This window comes from Cnephaeus nilssonii (genome assembly GCF_951640355.1).
Source record: "Cnephaeus nilssonii genome assembly, chromosome: 7".
Lineage (NCBI taxonomy): Eukaryota > Metazoa > Chordata > Mammalia > Chiroptera > Vespertilionidae > Cnephaeus > Cnephaeus nilssonii.
In genome coordinates, this window is record NC_137078.1 from 50,380,701 (window position 1) to 50,408,536 (window position 27,836).

Sequence of the window (27,836 nt, forward strand, 5' to 3'; positions counted from 1 at the left end):
TAGAAGGTAAGTGCGTATTTTCAAAGACGCCCTCTCATCTCCCTTCCTGTCAATGTCTGTGGTCCTTTGACAGAATGCTAACATTTGCAGACAGCTAACTCGACCTTAGTGCGATACAGATTTGTACTCAGTGATGGCATCTGAGTAAACCTTTTTTCCTCCAATTCAGTTATGTTGATTCTTCCCCTTTAGCTAGAATTGGTTTTGAAATCCTCAGTGAGATTATTTGGCATGTGATTATTTCTCCTTTTTAAAGGTTTTAAAAAGGACTAAATATCTTTTGTTCATGATTTTAAAGGTGCAAACTTATAGTACTGTGCATATCTCTTCTAAAGGATTTTACTTTGTATATTTACCACTTATATTAGACAGTTTACTTGTGTCCCCATGACAAGGAAGAATCCATCTATTTGAAGACTGCAATTCAATGAGTTTAAACAGACACACTCCTGTGAAACTACTGCCTCAATCAAGATACAAAACATTCTGTCGCCCGAACAGAATTCCTTGCTCCCCCTGCAGTGCACCCCTCTCTTAGTGCAGCCCTGGGAAACCACTGATCTGCTTTCTGAACCTAGAAATTAGTTTGCATTCTCTAAAATCAAATGTAAATGAAATCGTATGGTATGAAATCATATGGTATGTACTGTTTTGTGTGTTTTCCTTCACAAAGTCGAATGTAGACAGAAAGCTGAACATAGTTAAATCCGTGGTTAGGATAATTCTGATCAACTAGGAGTGAAGAGTACCTGAGAAGTGAAAATAATGACTATATTTGTGTTCAGGAAACCAAGGGGCCCTGACTGGTATGTCTTAGTTGGTTTGGAGCCATGGTCGGCAAACTGCGGCTCACGAGCCACATTTGGCTCTTTGTCCCCTTGAGTGTGGCTCTTCCACAAAATACCATGCCTGGGCGAGTCTATTTTGAAGAAGTGGCGTTAGAAGTTTAAGTTTAAAAAATGTGGCTCTCAAAACAAATTTCAGTCGTTGTACTGTTGATATTTGGCTCTGTTGACTAATGAATTTGCCGATCACTGGTTTGGAGCATTAGAACATCATGGGTTGCGTCCCGTTCCCAGTAGTATGGGAGGCAACCAACATTTCTTGCTCTCTCTCTCCCTACCTCCCTCTCTAATATAATCCTATCTAATAAAAGGGTAATATGCAAATTAACCATCACTCCGTCACAAAGATGATGGTGCCCATAGCGGCCGGGATGCTGGATGCTGGCGGCATCGCCCTGGCGACGAGCCCCAGCATCCCACGCACCCTGGCCCGTGGAGGGAGGGAGGGCAGGTGGGTGGGCCTCTGGCTAGAAGCCGGCCAGGGCGCAGGACACTGGCGTCATTGAAGGCCGGGCTGAGGGATCTCCCCCCGCCCCCCGTGCAGGAATTTCATGTACCGGGCCTCTAGTAATAATAATAAAGAACCAAAGGAAAATATTTTTAATACAAATAAAAGTCATAATATAGTATTTGCTGTTGAAACCACAAGGAATATTAAAAAAAAAAAAAAAGGAACACAAATTCTTGCTAGAGAATAACTTTTAGGTCAGTTAAAAATTGAAACTTTTCCATTAAGGTATCTAATAATCACTGTATTTAGGAAGCTGAGGATCATTATAAAACAAAATTGTGAAATGATTAATTCAGACATAAAAATATAACAAGTTCAGGAAATGTCGCCACTGGTTTTTCAGGTTCACATGAATCTGATTTTAGTTTCTACATACTCTTTTCAGAGGATATTTAGATAATGTGACTGTGACAAGCCAAACTGTTTTGAGACCTCATTGAAAGTCAAATGAAAACATTAATCAAATGCAAAAATATTCCAGTCAGGCACAGAAAGGCTGCAGGTTAAAAAAATTAAAATGTTGCCTGTGAGAAAGAAAATCAATCGGTTCAGAAGAAGCAGGCATTGGTTCAAATCTACATGGTCAGTGGTGACTAGAAATCACTAGAATCTCAGGGGATTGTATTTTTCTGAAAAATAATCAGATAGTCTTGGGCTATGTCTATTACTGCAAATGCAGTTTATTTGGCAAACTTTGCACCTGAGTAAATTAGCAGTCATACAACTGATTAAACCTTCTCTTCTCAATGTCTTCACTGTGTTTATGGACAGGCTTTAGTGACCAGGATGCGAATAATTATCTGTAGCACAAAACAGCCATGCAAGTCACTTGTGGAATTACAGTCTTAACTGAGAAAAATAATGACTTTCATGTTATTAAATGTCACTGAATTGTTCAATATTAAATGAAAACTACCTTCTCATTTCTGCTAGGAATTCTATAAACTATGCCTTCCTTGGTAAAGCAATCTAGCAATTATTGCTTTGCTATTCAGTCAGAGCTGCTCCTGGTTTGTGGGACTAAATGACTTAATTGACTATATATCTCTATGTTTTGGACTAGATGACTTTAACTTACCAGCTGTAATTTGTTTAATTTACTTAAGCCTTTCTGTCTTTACTTGTTTGAAAAAAAGCCATTTACAGAGTTCTGAGTATTCAGAAAGCTAATGCCTGTGAAACACTGAGAGGAATAGCTGGTGCAAAGAAAGTTTGATATATAATACTCTGATAGTCCTTGAAACATTAATAATTCATTCATGCATTTGACAAATATTAATTGAATTTTTACTAGGACCCAGTCACTGTGTTAAGCATTTAGGAATAAAATGGAACAAAATTCACAGCCCCTGTCCTGATTAAGCTTAGTGTGTTATAGAAAATACACTCAAAGACATGAGTAAGGTTAATAGAGTGCTATCCTGAGATAAGCAAGTGCATGGTGGGATCATATAGGAGGGCTTCCTGGAGGAAGTGACAGGAATTGGCCAGGAGAAAAGTGGTGCAGAGGGGCACTGAGGGGAAGGAGATGGGGAGGTAGTGCAGGGGTGGAATGTTCCATTAGTGCGAATAGCATGTGTTAAGACCTATAATTTACCTTTTTAGATAGAGACTGCAAATGGGATTCAACTGAAAAAGCCAAACAAAACAAAACAAAAAATCTTTTTTTTTCTCTCTATTGCTTATGGTGCTGAGGAAAAAGCTTGGCAAATAACAGCTCTTTAGCCTCATATTTAGGAAGCAAAAAAGGAGAAACTTCGTCAAACCCAGAAGAGGTTAATAAAAGTTCAATGCTAAAATGTGTGCCCTTGAGGCCAACCATATCTCAATGGAAGGAGACTCAAAGTATCTTTCTCATTCTTTGTGTGAAATGGGAAAAATAAATTAAAGAAAGAGAAAGAATTAGAAGAAGCAGGTAATCAATTCTTTCCTTTACAAATCCCAGCCATTCAGGAGGTCTGCCAGCAGCTAAACCTTTCAGGGACCACAGACAGGAAAAAGCCCATTAAAATGTGCTCTAGTCCCAAGGAGAGGGGTCACTCGAGATCCTTAGACCCTTAACTCCGAATAGATTTAATGAAAACCAACTGCTATTTTAAGAGTTTAGGAGAGATTTCCCTCCCCAAAGAAAAGAAGCCCGACATCATCAACGCTCTAATACTGTTTCATCTGTGGCAGCAGGCATGCTTTTCACCCATGTTCTGTAGGTTTTAAAAACCATTAAATGAGGGCTTAGTGACCGAGAATACAGTTCTTCACATACAAGGCTTAAAATGTAATTGATACAAAGACCATCCCTCTGGGATTAAAGAGTTCTAATCATTTCCTGAGGCTGGCCTGCCCTTTTCTCCATGCTGCTCACGGTAATATGAAGCCTTTTGGAAAAGGAGCATGCTGTTCCCCACACCATTTAGTAACCACAACTCGTTTCGCCGCCAGTGGGAGGAAAACAATCCAGACTACTCCCAAGCAGTCCAGATCTAGCAGCTGGATAGGAAATAAATCTGTTTTGAGACTTTTTGGCAAATCAGTTCCCTTGCAACTCATATAAGTGATATACTGATGTCTCTGGTCAAATCTTCCCTCTAAAGTGCCCATGCATCGTCCTGACACCCCCACTAGTTGCAAGGATGTCTGTGGACAGGTGGACGTAGACATCATCTCATCGGCAAATGAGGAACCTGAGGCAGAAAGAAGTCAAGTGACATAACCACAGTGACACAGGAAGTACAGGAATAGAAATGAGAAAAATGATTTTCTCTTAGGAATTGAGAAGGTGTCATGGGATGAACTCTTCCTTTTCTTTGACTATTGGAGAAAAAAGGGCAGGGGACAACCTTCTCAATGCTAACTATGAGAACATCATCCTCTGTTCTTTATCGTGAGAAGGACAAGGACGATGGCTGAGTGGAATCCTTGGGGGCGCTAATTGGGCATAGGGAAGGAAAGCTGCCTCCCCACTTGGGGCTCCGTACACCCTCTGCAAAACCAGGGCTTCTGCTACTTGACCTTGTTTGCCTGGCATGACCTGTGGGATGTGCTTCTGAAGGGGCTTCCCTTCTGTGCCATTATATTCACCAACAAATGACTGTGGAATAATTGAATGGCTCGTGTTTAAATTGTACGCTTAAGTTTTGCTAATGAGTCCTAGGAAAAAGAATCCCGGAGAAGAAGGATCTTGAATAATGAAATAACCCTGTGAACCCTCACATGTGTTTTTTAATACAAATTCTGTTCCAGATCTGCATCTACTTAATTAATGGGAGTGTCAAGACTGAATCCCTGATGCAACTTTGAACTATGAAGGAATAGAGAGGTCTCCATGAAGGCAGCATATAGGAAGAGAATTCCCTGGTCCTTCTTTTATAAACATTCCAGTTTCCTACTAGATATTCATGACAGGAAGAAATTAGCCATCTGATATATTACAAGCAAAGTGTGTGGTAATACAATCAAAGGAGAGACAGGGCCCTAGAAACATTTAATTCAGTAAAGAAACTTGGTCATCCATTCTTTTAGAAGAATAAAGATGAAAAATAATGACACTAATAGATAATGTATTTTCTCATTTACACCCAGTAAGATAGGTATTATTATGGCACCTTAGAAATTAAAAAACAAAACTGTTTCTTAAATAGATTGTTCAAGGTCACAGGAGCTGGTAATGGAACTACTGGAACCTTCATGGTCTGGCTCAGTGGTCGGCAAACTGCAGTTCTCGAGCCACATGCGGCTCTTTGGCCCCTGGAGTGTGGCTCTTCCACAAAATATCACGTGCGGGCGCACACGTGCAGTGCGATTGAAACTTTGTGGTCCATGCGCAGAAGTCAGTTTTCGGCTCTCAAAAGAAATTTCAATCGTTGTACTGTTGATATTTGGCTCTGTTGACTAATGAGTTTGCCGACCACTGGTCTGGCTCAATAATCCCTGCTCTCAGTCGGTTCATCCTGTGGCCTTCCAATAGGGTGGTAGCCCACACCACACAGATGTCTAGAGCGGTCCATTCTACAATCTCAAGAGAAGACTAGCAGTATTTGAAAAGCTGCTTCCTCTCAAGGCTGGTAGGAAGAAATCTGAACTAAAAAATATTAAGCAAGCCAAGGCAGTTTACAATTATCTGGATCTCTTTTTCTAGGCCAAATTCAAGGTAAAGCTATTTGAAATTCAATCAATGGGCAAAGAAATATCAACCTATTAAGAATGTTCCTCATTTATTAGCTAGAAATTCTGGCCTTGGGTTACTAGTCAGGTTGCAGTCAATTAAACTCCAGGACCTTAAGAACACAACATAAATGAATCTCAGCAAGCAAGGGTTGAAAATGATGAATGAGAAATGCAGAGATAGCCACGAGGCAGCATTAATACCATTATTGAATGGTTAGACACTCAGGAAATTGGCAAGGTACCAAGAGGGGCACTCATAGTATCTCCCAAGAAATGAGAGCAGAGGAGAAATGAGGCCAAACAGAGAAAAGCTTTTGTTGACATTTTCAAAAGCTGACTTTATATAGGCCATTCCCCAAAGAATGGAAAATGGCAATGCAGGGAACCAGTAACACTAGAAAATTGCAGGCCAGTAAGTTCACCACCTGTCACAGGGAAGCATTTGAAAGGTTTCGAGGCTCAAGAAGGGCATCACTTCTACCAGTGTATGCTCAGCCCTTGGGTGGGCGAAGGTGACACTGCCACAGGAAAAACACTCCTGCCCCCCGGTTTTTGGGACTCTCAGGGTGTGGCTGTGTCCTATGAAGGAAAGAGGTAGCAGAGTGAACCACATCACCGCAAAAAGCACTGGGATAGGAAATCCTGAGGCCAGGTTCCAGTGTGAAGCAGTAGAATTTTTATGTAAAATCAAAAGTGAATTTGGACATTACAGAATTCCCATTTTCCACCACCAAACCCTGACTTTCTATGTTTTATTATACTCACATGTGTATTTGTTTTTCACACACACATAAACCTGTATATTGTTTCAAATGGCTATGATGGCTTAGAACCCATCCCTAAAATGTGAGATTCAGGAGTTTGTCTGACTGGGATGACTGAGGCAAATACTCTTTTTTTTTTTTAAATTGATTAAGGTATTACATATGTGCCCTTATTCCCACATTGCCCCCCCACCCCAAATACTCTTTTTTAAAATTCTTAATTTAATTTTTCTATCACCATTTATCTCCCCTATACTCTTTCACCTTCCCCACCTCCCTCCCAATCTTGCCTATGTCCATGAATTTTCTCTCTTTTTTTTTGCTTAATTTCTTCACCCCCCAGCCCAGCCCACCCCACCCCAGACAGCTGTCAGCCTACTCAGAGAAAGACAAGTACCATATCATTTCACTCATATGTGGAATCTAAAGAACAAACTGAACTAACAAGCAAAATACAGACAGACTCATAGATGGAGAGGCAGATTCTAGTGGAAGTTACAGTGAGAGATGGCAGGTTTGACCAGGTTTGTGTGAGCAATATAATAGTGTGGGCAGAATAAATGAGTTTTCCTCTGATTTAAATATACCTGTTTTAGTTTAAAGGGAGTATTGCCTAAGGGAATTTAACTTAATGAGGTGTTAAGTAAGAGCACTATTTTTAGAATTAGTGGATGTAGCCAAAATTAAATGAGATTTTTCAGGAGGCAGCTGAAAGAGGAAGAACATTATACCTGGGCCTGGGAGTAAACTTTAGCTATTTCCATTGGACAAAGAGAGGAAGATCAGGACTAAAGAACATTCTAGTATTGGAAGAGAGGGGAAGGGACCTACTATTTTGGTTCGGGATGAGAACTTGAACCCAAACAAAATGTGTTGAAAATGTTTGCAAATTCCCTCTGAACTATGAGAATCAGGTAAGAGGGCAGGAATAAATCTACATTGAGAGAAGATGATCATGAGTTAGATGGCAAAGTTCTATTTAAATAATGTGTAGTGCCCAGATGGTGTTGCTCAGTGGTTGAGCGTCAACCTATGAACCAGGAGCTCACCGTTTGATTCCCAGTCAGGACACATGCCCGGGTTGCAGGCTTGATCCCCAGTGTGGGGCCTGCAGGAGGCAGCTGATCAGCGATTCCCTCTCATCATTGATGTTTCTATCTCTCTCTCCTCTACCTTCTTCTCTGAAATGAATAAAAATATATTTTTTAAAAATAATAAATAAATAATATGTAGGAACTTGAAAGTTAATAGGAACTCTCTGCTTATCTGGAGATTCCAGGAGCTGTTGGAGCCCAGGGCAAGCAGCCCCAAAACATCCCACAATGTCATATTGATTCTTTTGAATGAAAGTTACTTGAAAAGCATCCAGTGCAAGAAGGGTACATGACCCTTCTTTGTCTCCTGAAAATGCAAGAAATAGATCTCTCCTGTGAAAAGTGCTCTCCTTGCCCAGGGTGAGGGTTTGGGGGGGCTAATATAGACACCCTCAACACCAGAGTTAAGGAATTAAGGGACAAAGTGTATATATAAACAAACCTTTTTACTTCTTCACTAATTATTACCCTAATCCCTCTTTCTGTTTAGAGTCCTTACTAAATGAGCATCCAAACCTGTCTTTGACCTGTCAAATCCTCACCAATTTATTGTTTCTTTATCTAAAGAGTATGAAAATCTGCCTGCTTCAGTCATCTCTCTGATCATCCTATATAATAAAGAGGTAATATGCAAAATAACCCTCATGCCATCACAAGATGGCTGCGCCCACAGCAGAGGCGGGGTTCCCAGAATGAGCAATCAGCAGGGACCTGAGGCTGCGTGGCACCGGGCTGGGGTGGGGGACCTGAGGCTGCACCCCCCGCCCCAGCATCCAGCCGGGGTACCTGAGGCTGTGCCCCCCACCTGGCAAGGCTTGACAGGGGACCTCAGGTTGTGTCCCCCACCTGGCAGGGCTTGACAGAAGACCTCAGACCATGCCCCCTGCCCAGTGGGGCTTGACAGGGAACCTCAGGCTGCACCCCCCCACCCAGCGGGGCTTGATGGGGGACCTCAGGCCATGCCCCCACCCCAGCACCAGGCCAGGGGACCTGAGGGTGTGCTAGGGTACTTGAGGCTGCACCCCCCCGCCCGGCATGCACCAGGGACCTGAGGCTGCATCCTCTGCTCCAGCGCCAGGCCGGGGGACCTGTGGGTGTGCTGGGGGACCTGAGGCTGCATCCCCCACCCAGGGGGGCTTAATGTGGGTGGGGCCGGCCAGGTCTGGATCTCGCTCAATGGTGGTGGGGCTGGCCAGGTCTGGGTCTTGCGCAATTTCGAGGGACGTGTAGTTGGGCGGGGACTTGACTCTAGGTCCCGCGGCGCTTCCCAGACTCTGACAGGAGGAAGATTTTCATATACATTTTACTACTTTTCTTTCATCTCTGACACTTGTATTATAGAGAAAGGGCAAATAGCAATATTAAAATATTTCCTCTAATTAATCCCCTTTTAATGTGCACGAATTTTATGCACCAGGCCACTAGTCATTTATAATCTCCCATGTGCATGCATTAAAATGGTTTTTCCTCTGTAAATCTGGTCTGTGTCAATGTTATTGTTAGTATAGTCCTAAGAACTGAGAGAGGAAAACAGGGTGATTTTCCTCTGCAACAGTTTTAGTGAACCAGTCAGGAGACTCCACTGGCTGGAAAACTGCTTTTCTCTCTGGAACTACCACAGAGAAAGAGATCTGACAAGTGTCAGCAAAATGTAAGATTTCTTACCATGTCGGCCTCCACAGTCTCTGTCTGCCAAGCCCAGTGGAAACGAATAATGGTGAGAGTCCCTTTCCTCTCTCTAAATTTAGATTAGCAGCTGAAAATGTTTGCAGAGCTAGTTGCTTAAGCATAAGTGACTTTGGTAAAAACTTGGGATGAGTACTCTTGCTTTCTGTTGATTCCATTCCTCCCAGAAATGATCATTGTTTTCTTTTTCCTTTTCTTAATGACCAATAAGACTCTTCGCTCTGGTCCCACCAGCCAGAGGATGTATACACATCTGGCTGACAGTCGAATGGGCTGTGGGTCCAGTTTAGGGAATCAAAAACCCTATTCTGTTCAAAGGGAGGAAAAAGGACTGATTCACATGTTTTAGAATGGCTATTTGGAGACAGGGCTCCTTAGGTTTTTTTCTTAGGTAAAGTCTGGGAATGAACTATCTGGAACTTGTGAAGGCTGGTTTTTGCTTTTTGCTTTTTGCACTACCTTAGGAAATGCCTCTTGCACATAAAAAGGTTTATTGGTTTGAGTCGCTATTAAGATTAACAGATGCTACTCATCAATGGCCAGATGGATCTATTGAGTTGGAAAAACTTCTAAATTCAACAAAGGTTTTAGAGAGCTCTCAAATTCACATGACAGCTAGCCATTGTGATTCCTTAATAAGATGAAAAGACAGAAATTAGAACAAAAATCAGAGTCCATTCAGACCCCTTCCTATTTGCCTTTAGACATCTGATGATATTGTAATAAGAAAAATCAAGACATTGGAAGTATAATTGCCCTACAATTAAGAAGAACATTTTTAAAAGGAGAAATTGGGCAAATAAAAATCTTCTCCATAAATACTATAAGATCTCTGTGTCTCTGTGTGCCTACATACATGGTGGGGCAAAAGTAGGTTTAAAGTTGTGAGTACTCAAAACACAGTTCATTTTATTATTATTAATTATTGTATTATTTTCCATACAAACAACTATAAGCCTAATTTTTCCCTGCGCTGTTTGTATGGTGTAGATATATGATAGTTTTCTACCTCTGGATGGTATTATCAAAATTAATCTGTAAAGAGCTCTATTTATTGTCTTAAGAATTAAGCACTTATATAGGTAGGGACCTATAAAAACTAACTCCAATAAATTTCAGGCTCACATGATCTGGGAAAGACTTCAATTTATGGCTGGTTTGGATTTATTGGCTTCATTAAAACAGGCATATCTTTAGAGTTATGCACAAATAATATAATGCTTTTATTATACCTAGGTTTATTAAAAGTCAAATATGTTTATGCTATCTCTAGTACAAAGTTTGTTAGCAAAAAATAAAAAAGTAACTTGGTGTAATAAAATTTTCATAAATTACCAAAACATAATTGTTGAAAATAAATAAATCAAATAAATTTAAATGAGATAAGAGTTTTTAGGTATAATAATTATGCTTATAATAAGTGTACTTAAAAGCAGCTTCCAAAATGTTTTTGGTAGCTTGAAACTTTAGAGTTGTATTAAATTAATTAAATAAGAATTCATTAAATATCTAGATCATTTCCAAATAAGGCAAAATATTGAACATTAATATTAATCATAGGTTTTGTCTATTTGCTAAGAGGACAAAGCTTTATTGGACTATGCTCCACTTCTGATATGGATAGTAAAAGGTTTTTCTTTACCTGTTAAAGTAGTCTTCTCAGAAAGCAAAGATTTTTGTCTTAGCAACTGTGCTTCACACTGTGTTGATTAGGTCTTAATATTGAAAGAGCTCAATTTTGCTTACAACTACTTAACTCTCTGTATTTGCCTGAGAAGTCTTTAATTGTCACCATGATTAAATGGGTAACTAAGTGGTGTTTCACAGTGACCTATGATCCTATTGGTCTATTTAAAAATCTTTCATTATTTTTAGAAAACTTCTCCTAATAAAATCCTAAATGAAGTCTTTCTGACCTCATCTATATGAAATATTTTTGCAATGTCTCTGGAACATTTTAAATAATTTGTTCTCTTTTTATAAAAAGGAAGATATCAAACTAATTATACTTACTTAGTATGTTAAATTACATTGGGAGCATAGTCAAATAAAGAGTGATAAACTTTCTTAACTTACATTGGATGGGTGAAAGTTATTAATATGAGTGTTCTAAAAATTATATGAAATTCCTAAAAACCTGAAACGTCTTCATATAATGTTGTCAGTCATAATTCTAGTCACTATCTTAAAATGTGTGTTACAGAAGTAACCAAATTTTCTTGTCAACTGCATTGTAATCAGATATTTAACTATGCCATTTTAAGTCCTGTATCATTTACAGACAGCTAGTTTACTCTGATGCCTTTGCAAAAATGCTTCTTCTCCAAAGAGGTTCAAAGTATGCTCAAACATAGGTTTCTGGTGACTTTCAGGTCATACCATTGATCTAGATAAGCATTTACAGAATACTAAAGAAACAAAACGGAATTCATAAAACTGCTAACAAAAGATAGAGAGCAACATAAATGAATACATGGGGCTGCATTAATTGAGTATGATTTTAATTTCTATAAATTTTTATTTGAAATATTACTGGTTCTTTAATCTTTGTTTTAAGGAAACTTTTTTTCCTCTTAAACTACCCATAACTCACAGGAATTTGTTAAATTATGCCTTTGTAAACAGAACTGAAACATTTATATCATGATATGATCCCTCCAAAATTCAAAGACTCTCAATGAGCAAGCACTCTTATTTTCATGGCAATATAGTTATTCACATAAGTTCACTAAGAATCTGTTCTGCTTGTAATAGAACTCAATTAGAAATTTGATTATTTTTACCAAGACTTTGACTGGAATATCATGTTTGTGAGAGACCTACAGAAAATCAGATGTGGCCAGACAGCTCTAAGGAACTAAGGTTGACTTTGTAGAATTGAATAAAGCCCTTAGAAATATAGGCCTGCTACTTTGCTTACAGTGTTCCCAGCAACCTTACCGGGGCAGATACAAGAAGCTCAGGATATTTTTGGAAACCTCAAGAAGACCTAAATCTAAAGGTATTAACAAATGAAGTCTGATGACGAATATTTTTCTTGGCTTCTTAGGTTTGGAATATTATTAAAAGTTCAATCTAGAGATTCCTTATGAAAACTTCTAGCAAAGCAGATTTAAAAAAGCTTACATGATCAATTGCTATTCTTATTGCATGTATATGAATAATCAGGCCAGGTTTATTGAAACTAGATTATTTTCAAACAAATGAATCTTAATTTGGCTATCTTTAGTGAAAAAAAATTAGGGTGATTTTAGAGAGAAAAAATATGTCTTAGTAGAAATTATAATACTTAATTTGATATCATAGTCTAGTTCTATTACTTATCTTTGTGATTTTCTTCTTTATAAGCTGGATTGGACCTTGAATTCTTCTAGTTTCCTGATATTTGGCTATAACTCTCCAAACTAATGTTTCCAATGTTTCTCTCACTCTCTGACCTGAAGTCACTGAGAACTAAAACTGCTCCCTTTTCTGAAACCATGCAAACTAGATGAATGACTTGAAATAAACTTCACAGAAACTGCCAGCATATATCATGTTTGGTCGATCTTCATGCCTGTTGATATGTAACTCACTGAAAAAGTCTACCTGTGCTCCCAATGACAACATCAGAGACATTTCAAACTACAAAAGATTCCTCAACTCCTACGTCTGGAAATTTCTTGACTGGCTGTGGTCCAGACCCAGACTGGATTCACCGTCTGCTCTGATGATTGACCATTGCCTTCTTTTTAGTCTTCCATAGAAATGCCACTTTTAAATACCTAATTTTTGTACCTTATAACCCTAACTTTGGGAGTTCGCCTGCATCACCACCTCCTAAAATAAATTTAACTGAACTGACCTATTATCAGGACTAAGATTTTGGTTCAATGAGATGAAATAATCTATCAGCTCAACTTTTAATGTGTGAAACTTCCAGGGAAGTTTCAGAGGAAGGAACTGCCAGGAGCAAAGACATACAGCCCCCCAAAATCCCACAATGGCATATTAATCATTTTGAATGAAAGCTACTTGAAAAGCAGCAGGTGTAAGAAGAGCATATTGACCTTCATTTCTCCGTGAAATGGAACACTTAAAACTCCCCTGTGAGAAGTGCCCTCCTTGCTCCAGGGGGGTAGGAGGGTTAAGAAAGATACTCTTATCACCAGAATTATAGAATTCAGGGCCAACAAGCCTGTAAAAACAAAGCCTGTTTTAAAATACTCACAAATGTATTATTTTCTATGTTTAATAAGTATAAAATGCTGCCTGCTTTAATAATTTCTGAGCATCATTGATGATCTCCCTTGTGAATGTTTTACATTTGTTTTTCTCCTATTAATTTGGTTTTGTGTCAATTTTGTTATTAGTCCAGCAATAAAAAAAGTCAATAGGACTAAAGGAATTTCTCCATCCCGAGCAAGGCTGAGAACAGACAGGTTGGCTTTACATGGAGACTAAAGATGTCAGAAATGGGAATGGAAATTATGACTGAAAATTAACACCTGAGTAAAGCTCATAAGGAGGAGTAGAATAATTTGTAGAATTAAATGGTTGAGAAACTCTCTACTGAATATAGTGCAATAAGGTTCTTGAATATAATAATAATAATTTTCCTGTGTTTCAATTTTTACTCAAAGAAAAATAGGTGTATGTGTATGTGTGTGTTGTTATAGACATGGAGCACATGAAACTGTGATGTATGTTTTTGACTTTATAAAGCATATTTCATATTATATCTTAATACAGTACATGTTTTTACTCTTGGACCCTGCTTTGATTCAGGGGCATATGTCTCTGCCCTCCCAAAGCTAGTCTCATGTCTTTACCACAAATAATAAAAGTGAATTATTACAAAATTAATCCATATATAATACATTTTATTAAATAGCTTTCACTACATTTGCCAATTATTGATATTAGTTTATAAATTTTGACACTTTGTTTAAAAACTAAATATATTTGGTATGCAATTAACATCATATTTGTGCAATCGATTCATGACACGCTAGACCAGGCTTTTCAGCTATTGTCTTTACCCAAACTCTAGTAGCTGTTGTCATTAGTGTAAACAGCGTCTACTAGTAAATGTAGCACAGAATACTGGCTGCCCACCAAAACTCACTTCCTCTTTTGGGCATGCAGATAGACTATTCTTCCTAGTACCCTTTGCAGTTGGTCTTGATCATACAACTGAGCTCTAGCCAATGAGATGTGATTGAAAGTGATGAATGCTACTCTAATGGTGGCTCATAAAGCATTTCATGCACATCTCACATATTCTTGTCCCTTTTATGCTCACTTTAATGGAGATGATCCCCAAAGATAACCTGGAATCCAGATACTAAAAATGGACTCTGAATGACTTCATGAATAGGGATTCCCCAAACAGCCTGTTTATTCATATAATCAATATACAAACTTCTATTGTTTGGAAACATTACATATCTTGGAGTATCTATTATTGTAGCAGGTAACCTATCCTAACAAATCCAAATTTCATCTTAAAAATTGTATAACTTAGTTTTTTTAATCATTACTCGAAATAGTAATGAAGTTGAAACAGATCACAACTAATTGCTTTTATACACTGTTGTTGTTGTTTTTTTTTAAATTTGGTAATAGAAAGTCAAATTACTATTTTGGACATAAACATTTCATAACTATAAGCTCTGAGTCCCTAAGCCCTAGACACCCATTGCATATAACAAATTAATTTCTATTCATTCCAAATGGTAATAGCTATGTCTCATCCCTGAGAGAATTGATAAAATTGTTCTTCAAATCATTTTTCATAGAGCTTAATTCCCTCAGAACTCCAGTTCAGAATGGTTGGAAGCATTACAACAACATGGAAATGTGATTGCTTATATGTGCATTGGTTTATAATAATCATATAAACATTCATATAAGTCTTTATATATAGTATATATTAATTTATTATGTACTAGAGGCCCAGTGCAAGAATTCGTGCATGGGTGGGGTCTGGCCAGCCCGCCTGATTAGGCCCCATCAGACTGGGCTGGCAGCAGGGAGGAGACACAGGAGGTTGGCAGGCCAGCCCACCCCCGGTGGAACTCCTGGTCGAGGGGACAATTTGCATATTAGCCTTTTATTATATAGAATATACTAGAGGCCCAGTGCATGAAATTCGTGCACAAGGGGGTGTCCCTCAGCCCAGCCTGCACCCTCTCCAATCCGGGGCCCCTTGAGGGATGTCCGACTGCTGTTTTAGGGCCAATCCCATAAACCAGCAGTTGGACATCCTTCTCACAATCTGGCACCGCTGGCTCCTAACTGCTCACCTGCCTGCGTGCCTGATTGCCCCTAACCACACTACCTGCTGGCCTGATCGCCCCCAAGTGCCGCCCCTGCCAGCCTGATTGACCCCAACTCCCCCCCCCAATGGCCTGCTCACCCCCAACTGCCTCCCCACCAGCCTGATTGTCCTCAACTGCCCCCCACTCCTGGCCTGCTCACCCCCAACTGCCCCCCCACCGTGTCCCAGGCTGAGGACACACGCAGGCAGCGTTATGTCCCTGGCTAGGGACGCATGCAGGCAGTGTCACATTAGCGCTGGGCAGGCCTCCGCGCACCTTCACCGGGGGCTGCCCCCGGGCCGGGCCATGTGGAGGCCCTCCTGGTGATGGATTGTGACAGTGTGATGCAAGTCCCTGACGCTGCAAGTCCCCGCCCACCCACGCCTGCTGCACACACAGCCTGCTAATCGGTCATTATGTGTGAGGGCATCCTGACCAATTTGCATATTTCCCTATTATTAGTATAGATAGTTCTGTAATTTTCCAAAATTTTCCAGCCCTGAATATCTATGTGAACTGTGTGTACTATAATTGTCCAATATTAAAACTTCTATTCTTATTTTGGCTGCCTATGAAGATTCCATACTCCTGGAAACATTCTAGTATCAACCATGTGTTATAAAATAGCTCCAGAATGCCTTATGCATAAGCACAACTCCCTGGTAAATGATTGGATCTTTGTGCCATAGGTACCCTGGGCATGTGGATTTCTGTCTTTTACATTCGTTATTGATTTAATGAATGAATGAGTGAATAAATTATTATACTGTACTAGGGAAATAATTCTCAAAGCATTTAAGATTTCACTGTGACTTGATTCCACAATATTCCCATTCCATTCCAACAGCATAGAAGAATGAGGTTGTATGGCAAATGGTTGAGAGATGTAATCAGCATTAGACTAAAAGGCAGTTACCAATGCTGCCTGCATACTGGAATCACCTGAACTGCTCTCTAAAAATATGATACCTGGGCTCACTCCTAGAGATTCTAAATTAAGTAGCAAAAGAATTTTCTTAAAGTTCTCCCACAGACCCACAGATTCTACCATGTGGCCAGAGTTGAGAACCACTGCACTGAAACAGTATTTCTTCCTCTTGTTTGATCAGAAGAATTAGCTGGCATTTTGTTTAAAAGTATAGATTATCAGGCCCAGTTCAGGACATTCTCTATCTGTGCTTTCAAGTGAAGAGTCTTTGAATTTTTCTTTTAAATGAGGGCCCCAGATGGTTCTCTCAATTGGAAAATTTTGAGAAATACTTCATTGGGCTCTAAGATGGAAAAGTGCTATGGTCTGTCATTATCAGCTGTATTCCCAGGCATAGCATAGACTCTGGCCCATATCAAGCATTCAGATATTTTAATTAATTAACACATTAATTAATTTACTTTTAAAGTGGAAATAAATTTTTAAAATTGACAAAATTTAAAATGTCCCTGTGACGGATTTTATACTAGAGAATTACAGAAGTAGAGTTGTAAAGTTTTTCACAAGCTTTGATGGGCTTCTCTTTCAAGACATATTATCCTATATAATAAAGAGGTAATATGCAAATTGACCATCACTCCAACACAAGATGCCCACCCCCATGTGGTCAAAGATGGCTGCCCCCATGTGGACAGAAGATGGCTGCCACCAGATGGCCAGCAGGGGAGGGCAATTGTGGGCAATCAGGCCTGCAGGGGAAGACAGCTGGGGGGAACCCAGGCCTGCAGGGGAGGGCAGTTGAGGGGGACTAGGCTTACAGAGGAGGGCAGTTGGGCGAAACCAGGCCTGCAAGGGAGGACAGTTGGGGGTGACCAGGCTTGCAGGGAAGGACAGTTGGGGGGAACCCAGGCCTGCAGGGAAGGGCAGTTGGGGGCAACCAGGCCTGCAGGGGAGGGCAGTTGGGGGGACCAGGCCTGCAGGGGAGGGCAGTTGGGGGCAACCAGGCCTGCAGGGGGGGACAGGTGGGGGAAACCAAGGCCTGCAGGGAAGGGCAGTTGGGAGGGACCAGGCCTGCAGGGTAGGGCAGTTGAGGGCAACCAAGCCTGCAGGGGAGCAGTTAGGCATCAATTAGGTTGGCAGGGGAGTTGTTAGGGGGTGATCAGGCTGGCAGGCAGAAGCAGTTAGGGGCAATCAGGCAGGCAGGCAGGTGAGCAGTTGGGAACCAGCAGTCCTGAATTGTGAGAGGGATGTCTGACTGCCCGTTTAGGCCCGGGGCAATCGGGCCTAAATGGGCAGTTGGACATCCCTTGAGGGGTCCCAGATTGGAGAGGGTGCAGGCTGGGCTGAAGGACACACACCCCTGCCCCTGTGCACTAATTTTGTGCACTGGGCCTCTAGTAAGCATTGTAATGTAATAAATTAATTGGCCTGCAGTTTCTATTCAGAATTCTCTGCTAGATGGTATTTGCCAGTGAATGCTAAATGCTTTCTGTATAACTGCTTACTAGAAAAGTCACAAGTGAGAAGAATAGGTAAGAGTGGACTTTATGAGAACTGAGGGAAACAACTGTATTAAGAGTTAGATAATTAGAAAGACAATTAATCATTCATTTAGTTGTACTTGATTGTTTTCTAAAATGCATGTCTTTTATATTTTGTATTCAGTTTAAAGGCAAGTGCACACTTCAACTTAAAAATAATTATTAAACTTTGTACCAATAGTTTTTTTTCTTTGATATTTTCTGAAATCTTCACTAATTTAGTTAAATGTCATCTTTAAAATTAAAATTCTTTTAGCCCTTACATCTTTGTCATTTTAAATTAGCTGTCATTTGTCATCAGTAAGTTGGCTATTTTTAAACTATCATTAATTATTTTCCTTTATAGTCACCCGAATGAGCTGACACTCAAAAGCCAACAGTGAGTCTTTCTCAGATCTAGACCTAGACCTCCAATTAATTAGTTGTGTTATATAAAAAATATCTGTATGTATGAGAATACTGTAGAGTGTTTTTCCATTCTTAGCATATCAGAGAACAAGTGAGGCATTAATAGCAATAACAAATGGCATTTTTATGGTGCTTTATAGTTTACAAAGTGCTTTCATATGCACCTCCCATGGGAGTGCCCTGGTCACTGTGATGGAAGTGTTTCTATTCCATTGTTGACAGGGATGCTGTACTACAGACTTTATACAGGAAAAAAAGATCATTCATTTAATCCATATATGTTTGCAATGATGGTTTGGTTTAAGGTCAAACAATTTGCGAAATGTACTTTTGCAAGAAAACACAGACAGTTGCTAGTATTAAGTAAAAATCTTTTAAAGCCTTTAGCTGTAAACCATGCTTTGCAAGCTTCAATGCCACAAAATGAATGAATAAATTGGGCCAGGTGTCAGTGGGTAAGTTGCTAGGCAGTGGGGCCTACAACAAATTGGAACATACGTCCCTGCATATAGCTGTATGCATTTAAAAATATTTAAACATGATGGGCCAATACCTGTGTGCCTCATATGCAGCCTCTGCTCCACAGTAACAGAACATGAGGTGTAGAAAAAGAAACAAAGCAGGAACACAAGCACAAGAAGAGGATATAAAATATGGTTTAGAATGTAGGAGTTAAGCTTGTTAAGGACTGAACTACAAAGTGCAAGGTTGATAAACGTGGCTGATGCTCCTTCAATATCACCTTCCTCCTTCGATCTTCCCATTCTGACTTGGTTTTGCTGTCCTTGTTGCGCCAGCATAACACGATGTTAAGAACACTACAGTGATGTGACCCTGTACTTTTTAGTCAGTTTCCTTACCAGTAAAACTAAGATAATAACTATATTATAGCTTGTTGCAAGACTAAATGAGAATGTACATGAGAAGGGGTTAGCAGAGGTCCTTTCATAATTTAAGTGCTAAATAAATGGTAGGTATTATCCTCATTCTCACCATCATTGGAAAAAACACACACTTCTTCTTACTCATTCCTTGAACAACTTCTTAGAATATACTAAAGATGGCAATTAATTTTCAGACCTGTATGGTAAGATGCCTGCCAGGAGAAAGGCAGAGTTCTTTCCTTTCATCAAACATATCACCAACCACAAAATCAAAGATAAAAGTATCCTCTGTCTCTGGGCTGGTCAATTAACATGAATAGCCCCTTTCCTTTAGAACTATAAAAGGCATTGGGCAAGTTAATCAGACTCTCTTTAGCACCAAGTAGGCCAGTGCTTCCTAAAATGACATTCATAGAAACTCTCCAAGAATTTGGTTCAGTTAAAAATGCATTGATGCATTGATTGAACATCCTCTCTGAGATTAGGAGCACTGGATTTCTTCCTTGGAAATCCTGACATGCACAGATGGTGGGGGGAGAGAAAAATGTAAAGAGGTCATTTCACTACAAATACAAACATGTCTGAGTTCCTCATGCTCTGATGGGCACCTTTCTCTCCTCGTCTTTCAGCCAGACTTTCTAAGTATTGTAGAAATGCAAAGATTAGTATGCTGTAAAAAGACGCAGGACATGTACATGCTTATTCTCCAAAGTCTAGTTTTAGCTCTACATCCTCCAAGAAGCTTTTCACTCTACTTTGATCTTTGACTTACTTGAAATCCTTTGAAAATTGCTGTTTAATCATTTTGGTCCTTTAGCATTTGCTACCTTAAGTAGCAATTAAATTGCTTCCTGGGCATATGTTCTATGTACCCAACCAGACTGCAGTAAGCCCTCTGAGGCGAAGAATTTACACTCTTCTGGGCAATACTTTATCTGCATTAATCTGAACAACTGTTTTAGTGTTGCCAGATTAAAGATTAATAAAAAATAACCCACAAATAGTAAATGCAATAGTTTGGGGCTTTCTTATGTTGAAGACACATATAAAACAATGTTTCATAAAATTTGAAGACTTTTTTTATATAATTTAAGACTTTGGGTTAGTTTAGAGACCAAAAAAAATGGTAAATATAAACCTTTATTTGTTATTTAATAATGTTTTATTTTCATTTTTAATCAATATTACTTTTGGTCCTGCTTTATAACCTGGTGGTAACAACTTGTACTTACTAACAGGGCAACAGAACACACATTCAATTGCCCCACAAGTGAAGAGTTACAGCTAGAAAAAATATTTCTATGGTCACTCATTTATTTTAATACCACATGCAAAAATGGTTGGGATTACAAGGTAATACTCCTAAAACTCACAGGTTACCAGTTTGCATTACGCTACTTTATTACCTTTTGTTATCTGTTTCCTAAGTATTGTTACTGAAATGAAAAGAAACTTGTTTACGAACATAAATGTTTTTAAAAGATAAGGAAAGAACTAATGTCTAATAGTGAAGAAATTAATTTTATTTGAAAACTAGTAAATAACTATAAATAGAGTTCTCCATATGTTTACTTCCAAGAACTAAGCTTCCACCATGCTCATATCTAGTTTCTTTTATTTTATTTCTTCTATCTTTCAGATCTGTCTCTTCCTTTCACTTCTACTGCCACATGTGAAATTTTGCTTTGCATTACTTCTCATCTAGATTACTGTAACTATGGCTTCACTATTTTCTTTTTTTTTAATATATTTTATTGATTTTTTACAGAGAGGAAGAGAGAGGGATAGAGAGTTAGAAACATCGATGAGAGTGAAACATCGATCAGGTGCCTCTTGCACACCCCCTACTGGGGATGTGCCCGCAAACAAGGTACATGCCCTTGACCCGAATCGAACCTGGGACCCTTGAGTCCGCAGGCCAACGCTCTATCCACTGAGCCAAACCGGTTTCGGCGGCTTCACTATTTTCTTGACTTCCCCTTCAAGTTGATGTTTTACAAAGATGCTCAATTGATCTTTCCAACGTACAGTTCCACATTTGTGATTCCTAGCTCAGACATTCTCAGTGCCTTCTCCTTGCTTACAGAACGAAGTGAAATTTACCACAGGCTAGCAACTTCTGATTTCTGTGCTCTTGTTCCAATTTATTTTTCTGAAAATTTCCCCCATAGTCTGCCTCATACATTACATACACTATATATATTTATACACTTCATCCACTAAAATGAAACTATATATTGTTCCTCTGTATGCCTTTAACCTTCTAATCTCTATTTCCTTTATGTCTTCCCTGAGCCTAAAACACTTCTCCAAATCCTATCCACCCTCCAGGGCTGGCATCTCTTCCATGCAGTTGTTTCTAAAGTCCTCAGAAGTACTGAATATTCTTCTTTCTGAAAGTGTATAGAAATTTTCCACTATCTCTTTTATAGAACTTGTTATTTTATAACTAAAAATATATTTAGGCAAATATCTTTCTCCTCTGCCAAAGTATGAAAGCTCCTTGAGAATGGAGTCTATGGCAGTTTCACTTTGCAAACTCTACTGTGCCAAGTATAAAGGCTCCAAACATAGCAGTTACCAAATACTTGTTGAAGAAATGACAAAGTGGAGTACTTAATTTATTTAGTTAATATTTAGTAGTTTTACAAAAGTCTACAAGTGGGATCTATATGAACCTATTGATAATCATGAAATGAAAGTCATTGGTTTTGATATTCTGATATGTTTCATAAACTATATGAGTGGTTGTCCAGCTATTCTCAACAGAATCTTTGGGGTTCCACAGAAGCAGCCCAGGAATTTCTCTCCTTGGGAGGGAAAAATGGTAAGTAAACAATTATCTACCCTGAACTCTGCCTTCAACTAAAACTGATCCATGTTGTATACGGGCCTTCTTCTAAGGCACATTTTAGAGAAAACTTTCACTGTTTAAAAAATTATTTTTGAAATCCCTTGATATTCCACCTCTGGAACCCTTTGATTCTATATTTGTTTCAAGTTTCTATTCCATATGAAAACATTTTCATATAAAAACCAGGTAAACGAGATGCTGTGATTTAATTGAATTTACAATTAGAGAAATACCAAAATAGTAGCACAAAAGTAGTGTTTCAGATAATTTTATACCAGGTCCTCCTATATATAGCATCTGACTTTGTTTGAGGCATGACATTCTATACCAGTGATCAATTTCAAACCTTAATCTGAATTTACTGATCTAAGAACTAGTTAGCTGGTGAATCTCACAGATATCATTTCCTTGCTGGAAATTTTTAATGTATTCAAAAGATCCCTGAGAGGTTGTTATATAGCTTTCTATTTCTGTAAAACTCAATGACACAACTATATTGCTCAGGCTTATGGGAGTCTGTCCCCTTACCCACAGAGCAGAAAACCCTGATCTGTAATAAATCTAAAATGCATCTTCAATGAAATACATTTTGGACTTCTAGTCAGTTACACAATTCTAAATTCATTATTCAGGGGGGAAAAATACCTGTTCAAGTCACGATGTATAATTGGCTGTGTCAGGTTGTGAAGGTATTCCATACCTTTGGCAACATCTACTGCAATAACTAATTTAGACTGCAAATCAAGAATCCTAGAATTTAAAAATAACATTTAATGAGGATGAAATGGTCAAAGCCAATGCCATATCTTTTTAAAATAAATCAATGGTATATGTGGTTTGTTCTTCTGTATAATTTCAGCCTGTTTTGCTCTATTACAGAATAAGCTAAAAATTCAACAAATCTTTAAAAAGCAGCTTTTCTACATCAGATACTGTTTAATTACAAATCAATTCAAATACCAAACTCTTTTACTTAAAATATTCTACTTTATTTTATAATATTATACTAAATTTCTTTCTAGTATCATAAAAATTAAATCTGCTATAATCACTGAGTGGAAACCACATTCTAATTATTATATGCATAGATAGAGAAAGTGAATTCAAATTAGACATGTGAAAGACCACTCTTTTTAAAAACTTTAAAAAAAATAAACAACTGTAAATAATGACCCCTGGCAATTATTTTATCTGAGTTTACATATATCTACTTTACTGGTATGTCAAATTTAGCCTAAAGATTACAATCTTCAGTTACCGATTTAAACTCCTTGAATTTGTTATCTCCAACTGAATTCCATTTAAGAAAGCGCTGAAGTATTTATATTCTCTAATTATTGGGAATAAATTATTAGCCATCTTTAAAATGCCACATTTCCTAGCACTCAGAGATTTCAGAAGGCAAAGTCTTACTCCAAGCAGAAAGCCTCTGAGGTGTTTGTTGCCGGGGTAATTCCAATGGTATATAAAATAATAACTCAGAATAAGAGCCCCATACCTCTTCTGTTCATGAAGGAGGGAGAATAGAGAACCCCCTGATATGTACTGAGTGACGATGGCAAACTGGCTGGGATCATTCAAACAAGCTCCCACAAACTGAATGACACAGGGATGATTGAGCCGACAGAGAATGGACACCTCTCGGCAAAACATATCCACGTCTGACTTGGAGCAGTAGGTGTTGGCGCGATACCTGGAGACGGTATCGACAGGAAATCCTCAGTCAACAGATGAATCAAAACAAGGGGCTCACCATTCACACGCTTCTCAAAGTTCACAGTTTCACTCGGATGTTTCATTTTCTCAATTGCTTGCTTACCGCTTTATTGCCACTATTTTATTTCTGCATCGTCCTTTATATACTTTCCCAAAAGAACCTAAAATTGTTTAAGAGAAATAAATAAAGACATTATCCTGAGCTCATTACACTAAAGCTGACTAGGAATTTCTTAGGTTACCTGAGCCGATAATCTCATGGAACTCAATTTCTGAGAGTTGAAGATGGAAATGTGAAGGTAATCCAGCCCTTAGGAGGAGAACATCTGCCTTCTCTGCAAACAGAAATTGTTTTATTTTTTAAGATAAAAAGCACACATGTGGATGTGCACAAGTGCATGTGGAAATATAAATTACGGAACCAAAAATATCATTCCTTAGTAACATTTACTTTTTCAGCTATCATTGACTACTAGGAGATATGAAAACCTTATTACAAATGATCCCTGCATTAAAAGGATGTTAGTTCTCTCTATGTTACTCAACCTTTGTTATCAGGGCCAAGAGTTTATTCCTGATCTGATCAACAACTAGCTTGTCTGCATACCACCGAAATCCTGGAGCACAGTCCGTACCACATCATGATAAAGAGTCTTATCTGGTCAAGCCCTGCAACCCATCACAATAGGCTTAGCCAAAGATCCATAGACTGAACCTCAAAGGGATACATACCAATTAGATATCAGGAAATAAGCACATGAATCATTCAGAGGAAACACGCAAAACCAAAAAATAATTTTAAAAGACTTCAAGTTCTAGGTAGTTTAACTGTTTAAGTTGGAACATTGAATTAAAATTTTCACTGTTATACCTTAATGAACAGAGGCATACACAAAATAGAACAGCAAGTGAGGTTACAGAAAGAATGGCTTGTTGATAGTATTGTTTATACTTACAAAATAGTCATTTATACTATGTAAAACAAAATAGAAAGTTATCATAGTTGAGGCAATAGTTATCCTTAGTAATAAAATATAGCAATTGTACCATATTAAAATACCTTTTGTCATGCTTTTGATCTTCCCCAAGGGGGATGGAACAGACACATAGGAGCCATCTAGAAATCAAATTACATTATGGTGTTGAAAGTAGCAATCAGGTGTTTGTTTTTTTCTATGTGGAAGTTAAACATTATTGAAAAAGTAGGTGACATATTTGCTAGGAAAATCAAGTCAGACTATAGCTTAAACTGTAGACCGGACATTAAAACTATACAGCAAATATTTACTTAGAAAGCACATAGAAATATTAGAAATCCAAGGTCTAGCAGACTCCAACATATTTAACTTGTATCTGGATATGAGCATTCCCTGATGCCTTAATAGGTAACTGAAATGGAAAATGACTTCTCTCAGCCTTCCCAGGCCTTCCTAGTCATGAACGAGCCTCATAAACATCCTATCCAGGGAATGTTAAACTTGAAGGAATTGTAGATTGGTGAGTTAGAAAGTTGGGGCTTATTTATTTTCAGCCTCACCCAGCCATAAGTTTTCTTAAAATAAAGCTAATCTGACATGCTCTCCTCCCTCATCCCAGAATGATAGTAATAGAAACATAGTTTTACCTTCAGGACAATATTGCACTAACAACAAAAACTGAATAAGGACAAGGTACCTCCTCCAGGCTGAGAATATTCATTACAGGGCAGTTCATCCTGTGGTCTCTTATAATGCTTCAGGAGTGTGACAATTGCATCATGTCCTTCATGAAAAGAGAAAAAGGACAGAGGGTCTTAATTTTTGCTTGATTTATTCAGCTTACCAACCAATCCAAAAATGACCAGAGGTAGCTTGAAACATAGGATGTATTTTAAGAGATAATATATTGCAATAGAAATTTAGTTCACTCACTCATTCATTCATTCATTCATTCAAAATCACTCATTAAGATTCTACTAGATGAGGCACTATGTTCGCTACTGGGGACACAACAAACAAGGCAACTATCATCCTACCCTTAAGAAGCCTACTGGAGTTGAACAAATAATATGAGTAATGAGAATTTCTAACTGAGGAAAAATCAAGAGCTATGGGAGTATATATTAAGGAGACCATTATACTGGTGAACAGCACATACGGTAATCAGGAAGGAGAGATGCATTTGCTGTGATTGAACATTTTGTGCACTGGGCCTCTAGTAATGAAATAATGGGGAGCCAGTCATATTAGCACTCTTTCTCTGGACTCTCCTGTGCTCACAATCAGTGAGACTACAAGACCCAAATGCCATTACCCAACAGGCAAACCTATAAAGAAAGAGCCTACAAGGCAAAAGGAACAGATACTATGAAGGTCCCATGAGCAGACACATCATGTTCAGGAAATGAAAGAAGGCCAGTGTGTCTGGTACCCTGCAAGCAAGGATGAGAGTGGTACAGGACTTGCTTGGAGAAGTAGGTAAGCACACATCATGTGGAATAGTGCCTCATCAATGTCTTAGGGTATATAAGAATCACCTGGAGTACATTTTAAAACAACGATTCCTGAGTGCAACCCCCAGACATTCTGATTTACAAGGTCTGTCCCCAGCATTACTTTTCTAACGAAGTCCCAGGTATGCTGATCAGTTGTTTAACCTTTATACTATTGATGTAGAGATTTATTGGGTAGGATAAGGAGTTTGGATTTTAATGTAAAGGAAATGGGAAGCCACTAAGGATTTTAATTAGTTGAAGGATATGCTTTATTTTTCTTTAAAAAAAAAAAATCCCCATTCTCCCAGCTGGCGTCACTCAGTGGTTAAACATTGACCTATAAACCAGGAGGTCACGGTTTGATTCCCGGTCAGGACACATGCCCAGGTTGTGACTTGATCCCTGGTGTGGGGCATGCAGGAGGCAGCTGATCAATGATTCTCTCTCATCACCGATGTTTCTATGTAACTCTCCCTCTCTCTTCCTCTCTGAAATCAATAAAAATATATTTTTAAAACATCCCCATTTACAGATTAGAACTGATGATGCATCTTCAATAGGCTGTTGTAAAGATTAGGTAAGATAAAATTTGTAATATGCCTAATAGTTCTAACACATAAATATGCCCTTTGGATCTTTTCACATCTTACTATTTTGCCCTAAGAATTGTAAAGGAACTTGTTAACTCCTTTATGGAACTTCAGATACATTTCATAAATACCAATATATTCCATTTCTATTACTGCTACTGTTAATTACCAAAAAATTAGTGGCTTAAACAATACGGTTTTATTATGTTACTAGAGACCTGATGCACGAAAATTCGTGCAAGAGTAGGCCTTCCTTCCCCCGGCTGCTGGCACCGGCTTCTCCGGCACCTGGGACCCGGGCTTTTCTCCTCTGGCCGCCTGCAGGCACCAGAGATGTGGGGTGCCTTCCCACAGGCCACTCGCAGGCACCCGGGACCTGGGCTGGCTTCCCTCCGGCCCCGGCTTCGTCAGGAAGGACATCTGGAAGACGTCGGGTCTAATTAGCATATTACCCTTTTTTTATTATAGATAGTTCTGGTGGTCAGAAGTCAAACACAGTTCTCACTAGGTTAAAATCAAAGCACTGGCAGGGTTGCTTTCCTTTCTAGCGGTCTAGGGGGAAACCGGTTTCCTTGCCTTCTCCAACTTCCAGAGGCACCGACATTCCTTGGCTCTGGGCCCTCTTTCTAGATTTTTCTTCAAAGTGCTCAATGTCTGTCTGAGTCCTTCTCACAGCATGTCACTCTGACCTTGCTTGTGCCTCCTTCTTTCACACTTGAGGACCCCTGTTCTTACATTGGGCCCACTGGGATAATCCAGGGTAATCTTTCTCTCTCTCTCTTAAAGTCAGATAATTATCAGCCTTAATTCCACCTGCAGCCTTAAATCCCCTTTGCCACGTAGGGCAGCGTACTCACAGGTTCCAGGTATTAGGACCTGGGCATCTATGGGGCCCATTGCTCTGCCTACCACACCCAATGGGATGGCAATTTTAGTGCCCTTTGTGTGTTGGTGCTGCCTCCTGTTGAGTACCTCCCTTTCTTCCCCGTCTTTGAAGGCTATTTAGCCTCAGGACAAAAGTAATATCATAAAAAAATAAAAAATAAAAAATAAAAATCTGGGATTAAAATACTCCC

At 39.0% G+C, this 27,836-nt stretch overlaps 1 protein-coding gene across 1 annotated transcript in view; it reads right to left on the reverse strand.

The window, feature by feature from the left end:
- Nucleotides 1-27,836, reverse strand: part of TNNI3K (TNNI3 interacting kinase) — a gene marked incomplete at its 5' end in the record, with an annotated part of 301,994 nt that overhangs the window by 159,570 nt on the left and 114,588 nt on the right. The window contains 6 exons of the mRNA XM_079777685.1: nt 22,627-22,731; nt 23,480-23,674; nt 23,801-23,858; nt 23,940-24,032; nt 24,758-24,814; nt 25,372-25,458. Coding sequence (XP_079633811.1) covers nt 22,627-22,731; nt 23,480-23,674; nt 23,801-23,858; nt 23,940-24,032; nt 24,758-24,814; nt 25,372-25,458 — 595 coding nt within the window. The remainder of the gene's footprint in view (nt 1-22,626; nt 22,732-23,479; nt 23,675-23,800; nt 23,859-23,939; nt 24,033-24,757; nt 24,815-25,371; nt 25,459-27,836) is intronic.